We start from the raw sequence: 10,756 nt of genomic DNA, 5'->3' as shown, positions 1-10,756 counted from the left end.
ATGATGTATAAAGTCTAGCAGTATTGGCACATCTTTGTATAATCACTAATGGCCTCTTAAGTTAATTGTGTAACCTTTGGAATCAATAACCTGCTTCCTAAAGTCAATTCCATACATCGCTAGCATTTTCAAGGTCAATACTGCAGTTTTAGAGAACACTAAAACAATGCTGCTCAGCATGAACCCTGATTTTTGAATAACCACACACTGGGAAATGGTTCCTTTTCTCTGTGGGGCAGAGCAACTTAAAATTATCTCCATGTTTTCAAACCATGCTTACTTGTTCCATTAACAAATAACACACATGCAGAATATCACTTACAATAAGATATAAACAAATAAAGTGTTTCACAACTTCCTTTTTTATGTGTATGTAAGAAGATAATATTTCTAGAGCAGTGGGCATCATTATATTCGCTGTTTTTGAGCAGTGTGCGAATTACACCATCTCCTGGAAAAGTAGAAATGTTAAATCACTAGCATAAAACTAAAGTGCACAATCCTTAACAATATTTGTAGAGATACAGATGTGTGTGTGTTACCAGACCCAAAAATAAAATCAGAAAATGTTGAAAATACTCAGCAGATCAGGCAGCCGATGTGCAGAGATATACGGAGTAAATATTTCTGATTGATGACCTCCTATCAGTTTTTTTGTCCCTTGTTTAAATTGCATCCTCTTATAACACTCTACAATATTCAGTGTTGCCACAAAGAACATCTGTTATTTTCATCCTTTGATAAATTGCTGACTGTAGAAAAAGCAACTGAGAAACTCATACAATAGCCCTAGAGAAAGCCAGAACATGTAAACATGCTGTATGGAATAATTGTTTATTCTGGATCTTAATGTCAAGCCCACTAGCCTGTTTGCCACTCTTAACCTGACACTTGGTTAAAGATACCTCAAAAATATTTAATGTGAAATGCACATTTCAATAATGCCCATTGCCCATACATTTCAGTGAAAATGGGGAATTTACATTAAATAAATGTTGTCTATTGTTCTGCAGCATTTACAAGTGGAGTTATTGGAGTATGTTTACCCGTACTTCAGAGGAAAAGTAACCCCCCCCCCAACCATCCCACCATCGGTTTTACTTCCATGAACAATTATTGTAAGGCTTGATTAAATGTATAGTAGGCATAGCACACATTAATAATACACCTTCTCAAAATCGGGCTGGAGAACACAATTAATTAATTCTATAAAATAATGATTTTAACACAAGCTTTGAAATGTATGGGAAATTAAATTATTGGATAATCGGTCTCTGTTGTCAGTCTCTTTAAATGTACCCGGTCGGATGAAAAAAAAACCTATCTTTCAGGTTCCTTGTTGCAGTACGAAGTCCGCCTCTGCTGTAATCCAGTTGGCTGAGGGGACAAGAAAGAGGCGGGTAAACCTGGGGAGCCGGGCCAATGGAAGCGCGAACTGAAGTTATTGACATTTCTCATCCAGCCAATGAAACGGACCAGGGAAGGAACACATTAAAGCCCGGAGTTTTGGTATAAATAAGCGAACTAGAAACGGACAGACACAGAAAACAACGGCCGGACACCACTGGTAGTGGAAAGGAGCATCTCTTCCTGCATTATTTGTAGAAAAAAACCTTTCCCTCCAAAAAAAAGGCCCTGGAATTTGAAGGATCCGCGATGAAAGCTGTCAGCCCGATCCGATCGGCCAGGAAACAAAGCAGCGGCGACATTGTGCGGGGCCTGTCAGAGCAGAGCCTTGCTATTTCCAGAAGCAAAACGCCGGTGGAAGAGCCGCTTGGCCTCCTCTACAACATGAACGACTGCTACTCCAAACTGAAAGAGCTCGTCCCCAGCATCCCGCAAAACAAGAAAGTCAGCAAAATGGAAATCCTTCAGCATGTCATCGATTACATTCTGGATCTGCAGATCGCTTTGGACACGCACCCTTCCATCGTTCTCCACCAAAGCCAGAACTCACCCTCCAGAATGCCCCTGTCAACACTCAACACAGACGTTGCCATCCTATCCTTACAGGTATTGTCTTTCATTCTGAATGCATGCTGTTGTTGGGTCAATTGGCATCTATATATTGCGACCAAACTGCATTTAAGTTTTGCAAAAAATAACTCGGTTGGATTAGTTTTAATGTATGTCAGCCCTGTGTTTGAATGTATGAGCATATTTTCACTCTGTTTTAATGGTGGGGCTTCACGTTTTTTTTCTTTTTCACTAGGCATCTGAATTCCCCAAACAGTTGTTGTCGGACGACAGTAAGGCTTTCTGTCGTTGACCAACTGGTAAGTGTAAAAGCCCATTTTATTTCTATGCGCGTATACGATAACAGGGAATTGAATCGCTGTATTTTTATATATAGAGAAAGATACACGTGAGACAAGTCTTAGAAATGAATTAGGCGCTAAGGTGCTTTGCTGACATTTCTGTCGGTAATGCTAAAAGAACAGAGTTAGTAATGTGATTTCCTTTTTTCGCAAATCCATTTAGCAAAAAATTCAAAGTTTTAAAAAAAAATATAAAACATTGAATTATTTTCTACATTGTGTTAGCTAAACTTAGCCTGAAGTTAAGCATAAAGGAATCTCAAAATTTAAAAAAAATGTAGTCGAGCAAACAGCGTAGCCCCGGGTGGATGCACGTGAGTTTGTTTTAAGAGGCGCTTTGTACGGTCCCGGCTTAAGGGCGGCTGGAGTCTTGCAAAATGATGTTTGTGTGACTTCCTCCGTGGCGCCAGTCTGTCCGAAGGCCCAAGCTGTGTGTGTTTTGTTACTAACACGCCCCTCTTTCTATTCAATGTTTTGCAGGTGTTCGCACATCACGAGGCCTGAGCTGAAGCAGCCCCTGGAGCGATCGTTGCCAAGTGGCCCAACAATCATTGACTGAATGACTTTCTAAATGATCCTCCAAACTCCCTTTTCACCCGGTCTGATCGGTTATTTATAAATGGACTGAATGCCCTTTCTTCATTTGGAAGGCTCGCAGTTGTTTTTTCCCTAGTTTCATTATTAATATATCCCAGATGAGGGAAGCACGCACACACACTCTCACACTTACACACAAGGAATATCGTCGATGGATGAAGACTTCATCTTATGATGGTGGAGCGTAGCCAGAAGAGATCTTCTAAGCAACAAGCAGATATTTTTTTGCCAGATTTTATTTTCTGGCAGACTACTGGCGCTGATTTTGTGAGATACACAACCTTGTGAACTCTAATCAAGAGTATCGTGTATAGTAGCAGAGATGTGCATTTCTGCAACGTTGTAATGCTGTACTTAATTATTCTGAAACTTTTTATAAAAGTTAATATTGTAAATCGTACTTTTTATACAAAATAAATCGTTGCTTACTGAATGTGAAATTACTTAATTGCTCATGGAGTGAATGAGAAACGTAACTGGCCTGTTAGAAAACGCTGCCCTGAGTCACTGCCAATGTGTTCACTGTTCTAGAAGCAGGGGAATGTGTACGAGTGGCTGGTCCGAGCCAGTATGCTAACTGTATCGATTATGAAGCGACGACCAATAATTTGCGAGCATCTCTGCTAAGCCTGTTTTGCGTTTAAAATAGTGAAAGGTCAGTGCAGGTGTATCTTAATTGTTGAAGATGATTTTTGTTAGGATGGACAGATGTTTTGGCTATAACAGCAAAATCTATTTTCAAATACCAGAAATTTGCCACTTACTTACCCAACGCCGATCAACTGAAAACTCATAGATTCTAAAAGGTGACTTTTTTTTCCACAAATGGAACCGAGAATGAAGTGGGTTCAAGACGGTTTCAAAATAAAAATATTAAATTACGATTTATCTGTTACAGAAAAAATAACGTTTTTATTAAACTTATTTAAATACTTCGCAACAAATTTAATTGTGTCACAAGTGTTATGCCTCTAATTTCAGTTTGTAAGGACTGCCCTGTACTGAACCCGCTCCCGCTAACTGGAACCGCGCTTCCTATTTCTGAGAACGTCGAGCTGCTGTTCCGTGTCGCGCAATAGTTCACTGGGTTATCCAGTCGCCAGCTTGCTCCTCGGTACTGCAACTCTTACTTTGAAAGGAAGCCGCTTGCGAAATCTCTCACCTGTCTGCAAAGAGACATTAACCTGAGTTAAACAGGTGTGTGGGAGGCGCCAGCGAGTCTCAAGCTGGCGCCCTTCCCTGCCCTTGACAAAGTGCCTCCCACAGACACGCACACCACACAAACACCGCGCATTCCAGAGCAGCATCTCCGGCTCATTGCAATGTACCGACGCAGGCATTGGCAACGGGTCCCAGCGTTCTTACGGCATCATGGCTTGGACTAGGAAAACTCCCGAGTTCGAAACGTAATCCTGCATGGGTTCCGGGAAGTTCCCTGCATATTCCCCGCCACTTCAGTAGACCCGCTTTGGGGATACGTTGCCACGCCGTTAAGTAAGTTTGCGTGTTCGCACACTTCGGTACGACAGCTGATGAGTGTATGCTGGACACGGCAAAGGAACTGAACTGTGGGACACAAGCTTGAGGCCACACGTGGGTTAAACGTGGGTTGTGTTTAATACCGAGCAGCATCGCCTAGCAACATTCGTACGGGCTAATTGGGTACCACCCTCTCTACATATACTTTGTCTTTACACTAATACACCGGGGAGGGGGTTTACTCAAATGCCTTCAATAATATAATACTTCACCACACGAGAAAGGTGGCGAGTTACGCCCGTCTGATTCTACTTATGCCGGGATATGAGCCTCTCGTCTTTGCACAAATAAACTGAGCCTGCACTTGTCATTTATGGCGATGCATTCTCACATTTTTCTCATGCAATAAACTTGGTGCGACCATTTCCCGGGACCCAAAAGGGCAAAGTGACACTGACTCCACAGCTCTCCGCACCCTCCACCACTGCACTGCACCAGGACCCCAGGGAAATCACCCTCGGTGCTGAAATCTACCATCATGACCATATTTCAATAAACTGTCCCCTTCTTTATGAAGCCGGTGTTTATGTTCGGGAAGTACTGACAAGCTCTTAAATGAGTGTACAAGCCCCTTGGGGCTCTGGCCTGCCGGTTAGTGGGAGCGCTGCGCCATCTGTCGGCGTTGGTAGCAAAGGCAACTTCAGAATCATCAGAAACGAGAGAAAATCTGCAGATGCTGGAAATCCAAGCAACACACACAAAATGCTCGAGGAACTCAGCAGGCCAGGCAGCATCTATGGCAAAGAGTATTGCCGACCCCGAAACCTCGACCACTTTTTTCCATAGACACTGCATGGTCTGTTGAGTTCCTCCAGCATTGTGTGTATTGGTTTAGTTATCACCGGCATAAGTCAGGTTTAGGTATCACCGGCAAATATCGTGAAATTTGTTGTCTTTGCTGCAGCAGTACAATGCAATAGAGAAAAAAACTGTGAATTACAGTAAGTATATTTATTAAGTAGTTAAATAAGTAAAGCAAAAATTTAAAATATAGTAGTGTTCATGGGTTTAATGTCCATTCACAAATAAGGTGGCAGAAGGGAAGAAGCTGTCTCTGAATCGTTGAGTGAGTGTCTTCAGGCTCCTGTAACTCCTTCCTGATGGCAGCAATGAGAACAGGGCATGTCCTGGGTGATGGCAGTCCTTCATGATGTATGCTGCCTTGAAGATGTCCTGGATATTATGGAGGTTAGTGGCCGTAATGGAGCCAACTCTGCAGTTTATTTTGATCTCCAGATTGGTGATGCAGCCAGTGAGAATGCTCTCCACAGTACATCTGTAAAAATTAATTTCTTGACAGGACCTTGACAAACACATGACATGGAGTGGATTTTGCAGGCAGGATGACCAGAAGCTCGTTGGAAGACATCTGTTTACCAAAGGGAGGAATTCAGAAAAGAAGTCCCAAAGAGTTGAGTCTGGATGTGAAGGTCATATTGGGTCTTCCACAGCTGGGTTTGGGAGTAAAGCTAGACTCCAATTTGTTTATTATTGTCATATAGACCAGGGTGCAATGGCACTCATTGCCGGCATGAAGCGCACAGAACAGACAGCACTGGGAGCAGAACTTTTGAAAAATCCGTGCAGGGAAATAGAATGTACTGAATGAGATGTGGCAATAGGCACTTGGGAAATTGAGTGATTGAAGGTTGGGAGATTTGTTGGTTTGTTTGCAGTTCAGCTCAGAAAATCATTGACTGGGAGTCAGAAACAACTGAAAATTGTACTTACAAAGCACTTACCTTGATCCCACAAGTCTCTAAAGGAATTTTTAAGTATATCTGAAGTGTAGCCATGGTTGTGTATAGGAGGAGCAGTAGTTGATATCCTTTATGTGAGTGAAAATTAAAAAAAAATCTGCTTCAATCAATGCTAACCTGAGTAAGTTCCCCACTCCTTCAACACAGTGCCATGTGAAAAGAGACAGGGCCTCATCTCATCTCTAACACTCACTCAGTTTTACACAGATCTGGGGTGGGATAAGACTGTTTTTTGACTTAAAGTCTAGTGTGCTTCCAGTTAATAAGAAGAATCAGTTGCCTCCAATAACACTCAAAACCCTGGAATCATCCTTTACCGTCAGACTGATTGTTTGGCAGCACAAGCTGGTTCATAGGACAGAGTGAGGAGATGGAGGGCTGGAACTTGTCAACATACACGTCAGGACTGATTCAGTGACTGTACAGAAAGTTGGTTTTGGCAGAGTCTTTGGATATATTCAAGGCAGAGCAATAATTTTACAATGAGATTTCAAGGTGACTAATGGTAAGTACTTCACTAGAAGAGATTTCACAGAAACATAAAGATGTGTGAGATGTTTGAAGAAGGAAAATAAGTCAAGGAGCGGGGAAGAGTTTGAACTAGATGTTGTATTGGAGACATTTTCCAGCAATTGCAGTTTGGATCAAACACAGAGTGAAAAGTACAGCCTGTCAGGGAAGCTTCACGGGGAAAGAATAATCATAAGCCATAAGCCCTGTCTCTGTCAAAACCAGGATGTCAATTGACTCATTTGCAGGGATGCAAACCAGTTTATGCTTTTTTTTTGGAAATTCCGATAAAATGACTGTGTACATAAGTCCATTTATTTAGGAACGATTTTGAACTGTACAGTGTCATTATGCAGATCGGTACATTTGGTTTTTCCTTGCCAATAGCACAATACATTTTCTTGTAGTTATCACCTTTGTAACATTAAAGCTTGTGATTTGCCACATTTATTTGAATTAGTAGGGCGGTGATGCCCTCTGCTGGCCAAAGGTTGAAAACCAAGCCCATCAGCTTGAAAGCTGTTTTTCACAATTGAGTAACATTTAAATACTCATGTAATGCAGACCCACGTGACTCTTCCGGTTCTTTGACACATCCAGTCAGCTTCGTCCCCTTGTTCTTTCCTCACTGCCCTGATTTTTTTACCAAGTATTTACCCAAACCCCTTTTGAAATTTATTTTATTCAGAGATACAATGAGGCCCTTAAAGCTGTGCCACCTGACATCCCCTGATTTAACACTAACTTATCACGGGATAAATTTACAATACCATGTCTTTGGATTGTGGGAGGAAACTGGAGCATCTGGAGAAACCCATGCATTCGACAGGAGGATGTACAGGTTCCTTACAGAGAACACAGAGATTGAGCTCTGACGACCCAGTGGTAATGGCATCACACTCACCACTACACTATCATGGTAGCCATAGTTACATTTGAATTTCCTTCTACTCCATTTTAGATCATGAACACTAGTGACATCACGCTAACCATTATACTATTGTGGTAGCCAAAGTTACATTTGAATTCACTTCTACTCCATTTTAGACATCAGAGACCATAAAACCGTAAGATGTGAGAGCAGAATTAGGCCTTTCAACCCATTGAGTTTGCTCCACCATTTGATCATGGCTGATTTAGATTAGATTAGATTCAACTTTATCGTCATTGTGCCGAGTACAGGTACAAAGCCAATGAAATGCCGTTAGCATCTGACCACAAATACAAAGAATAGTGTTATTTACAAAATAACTGCGAATAAAAAGTGAGTGCTACAGCACACAAATATAAAAGTACTGAGACAGTACAACATGGGTGCAATACTGCTTAGCACTGTGATGTGAGGTTCAGCAGGGTGACAGCCTCAGGGAAGAAGCTCTTCCTGTGCCTGCTGGTGCGGGAGCGGAGGCTCCTGTAGCACCTACCGGATGGGAGGAGAGTAAAAAGTCCATGGTTAGGGTGAGGTGCATCCTTGATAATGCTTTTCACCCTGCCCAGGCAGCGTTTATGGTAGATGTTCTCAATGGTGGGCAATTGGGTGCCGATAATCCGCTGGGCAGTTTTCACCACACGCTGGAGTGCTTTGTGGTCTGATATGGGACAATTGCCATACCACACTGAGATGCAGTTGGTGAGTATGCTCTCAATGGTACAGCGGTAAAAGTCCATCAGTATCCTGGGACAGAGGTGAGCTTTCTTGATGCCCTGCAGGAAATAAAGGCGCTGTTGCACCTTTTTAATCAGGGTGGAAGAGTTTAGGGACCAGGTGAGATCCTCGGAAATGTGGACACCAAGGAATTTGAAGCTTGATACATGCTCCACTACAGCTCCGTTGATGTAAATGGGGATGTGAGTGTGGCTCCTAGCATGCCTGAAGTCCACAATGATCTCCTTGGTCTTCTGGGTGTTAAGGGCCAGATTGTTGTCGGCACACCACGCGGCCAGGTGCTGGACCTCGTCCCTGTAGGCCATCTCGTCATCCCCTCTGATCAGGCCAACCACCGTGGTGTCGTCTGCGAACTTGATTATGGAGTTAGAACCATGTAGAGGAATGCAGTCATAGGTGAAAAGGGAGTACAGAAGAGGGCTCAGCACACAGCCTTGAGGCACGCCGGTGTTCAGGGTGAGAGTGGAGGAGGAGAGGTTGTCTAACTTAACTGATTGGGGTCTGTTAGTCAGAAAGTCCAAGGTCCAATTGCAGAGGGATGAGCTGATACCAAGCTGGCAAAGTTTGGCGATCAACTTGGAGGGGATCACAGTATTGAATGCCGAACTAAAGTCAATGAACAGCATTCTGATGTAAGAGTTGGGGCTGTCCACGTGGGTCAGGGCAGAGTGAAGTGCCGTGGAGATGGCGTCCTCTGTTGACCCTGTCAACCTCATTCTCTTGCTTTTGCCATGTAACCTTTGGTGCTCTGATTAATCATGAACCTATCAACTTCCTCCTTAAATATACCCAATGACTTGGCCTTCATAGCCACCTGTAGCAATGAGTTCTGCAGATTTACCATCCTCTAGCTAAAGAAATTCCTCCTTATCTCTAAGGGACATGCTCTAAGTCTCAACCCTCTGTTCTTAGATTCTTCCCCTCTTGGAAGTGTCCTCTCCACGTCCACTCTAGCTGGACCTTTCAATATTCAGTAGATTTCAATTAGATCTCACCTCGTCCTTCTAAACTACAGTGAGTACAGGACCAGATCCATCAAATGTTCCTCATATGTCAATCCTTTCATTCCCGGGATCATTGTCATAATCCTGCTCTGACCTTCTACAATGCTTGCATAGTCTTTCTTAGATAAACGGCCCAAAACTGCTCACAATACTCCAAAATGTGGTCTGACCAATGCCTTATAAAGTCTCAGCATTACATCCTTGCTTTCATATTCTAGTACGCTTGAAATGAATACTAACATTCAATTTGCTTCCCTACTGCAGGGAGCGCGAAGCGCAGAATCAAATATCGCTGTGATGATTGTATGCTCTAGTATCAATTGTTTGGTGACAATAAAATATAAAGTATAAAGTACTACCAACTCACCAACTCAACCTGCTGGTTAACCTTTAGGGAATCCTGCACTAGGACTTCCAAGTCCCTTTGCACCTCTGATTTCTGGAACATAGTCCGTGACTTTTGTCTTTCTACCAAGACCATTCACTTCCCAACATTATATTCCATCAGCCCCTTCTTTGCCCATTCTCCTAACCATCAGCTGGAAATGTATCGGAGAAGTTGATGGATACTTGGCAGTAAAATTAACTGAAATTAAACAAAGAAAAGTGGAAAGCGGAAAGGTCTTCTTCCAGACTGCACTCTGTAATTTCTTTGCTTCACTTTACACGGGATTTACACACATCAGTATAGTAATAGTTACACATTTCAACTTGGCCAAGAAAGCTTAATTTTCCATGGCCCTTTCAGACATTGATACCATTCACTGGCTCCACAACTCTCTAGGTTTAACCTCTCTCCAGTCTATTGATGCTAATCATCACGAAGAAAGAATACTGAGGCTGTCTACATAAGGGTCAGAGCCGTCTCTATTTCCTGAGGAGACTGAGGTCCTTTAACATCTGCTGGACGATCCTGAGGATGTTCTACGAGTCTGTGGTGGCCAGTGTGATCATGTTTGCTGTTGTGTGCTGGGGCAGCAGGCTGAGGGTAGCAGACACCAACAGAATCAACAAACTCATTCATAAGGCCAGTGATGTTGTGGGGGTGGAACTGGACTCTCTGACGGTGGTATCTGAAGAGAGGATGCTGTCCAAGTTGCATGCCATCTTGGTCAATGTCTCCCATCCACTACATAATGTACTGGTTGGGCACAGGAGTACATTCAGCCAGAGACTCATTCCACCAAGATGCAACACAGAGCGTCATAGGAAGTCATTCCTGCCTGTGGCCATCAAACTTTACAACTCCTCCCTTGGAGGGTCAGACACCCTGAGCCAATAGGCTGGTCCTGGACTTATTTCCTGGCATAATTTACATATTACTATATAACTATTTATGGTTTTATTACTATTTATTTATTT

The 10,756-nt window shown here is 42.8% G+C and overlaps 1 protein-coding gene across 2 annotated transcripts; it reads left to right on the top strand.

Annotated features, from left to right (window-relative positions):
* Positions 1-1,508: 1,508 nt before the first annotated feature.
* On the top strand, positions 1,509-3,797 carry id2a (inhibitor of DNA binding 2a). Of its 2 annotated transcripts, XM_072251194.1 has the most exons (3): positions 1,514-2,013; positions 2,213-2,276; positions 2,799-3,797. In XM_072251194.1, the coding sequence occupies exons 1-2, from the start codon at positions 1,657-1,659 to the stop codon at positions 2,267-2,269; spliced, it is 414 nt and encodes a 137-aa protein (XP_072107295.1). In that variant the 5' UTR covers positions 1,514-1,656; the 3' UTR covers positions 2,270-2,276; positions 2,799-3,797. The 2 variants fall into 2 exon arrangements, with proteins under 2 accessions (XP_072107296.1, XP_072107295.1); XM_072251195.1 differs by lacking the exon at positions 2,213-2,276 and having other exon boundaries at positions 1,509-2,013.
* The last annotated feature ends 6,959 nt before the right edge of the window (positions 3,798-10,756 follow it).

This window comes from Mobula birostris, chromosome 2 (assembly GCF_030028105.1).
Source record: "Mobula birostris isolate sMobBir1 chromosome 2, sMobBir1.hap1, whole genome shotgun sequence".
NCBI lineage: Eukaryota > Metazoa > Chordata > Chondrichthyes > Myliobatiformes > Myliobatidae > Mobula > Mobula birostris.
Note: the sequence above shows the minus strand (reverse complement) of the source record. Positions and strands in the feature narration are given on the sequence as shown.

Bases quoted from the DNA above. Each gene is read 5' to 3' on its own strand.
- id2a (XM_072251194.1), top strand. From the start codon at position 1,657: ATGAAAGCTGTCAGCCCGATCCGATCGGCCAGGAAACAAAGCAGCGGC. The intron at 2,014-2,212 runs GTATTGTCTTTC...CTTTTTCACTAG, and splicing joins TTGCCATCCTATCCTTACAG to GCATCTGAATTCCCCAAACA.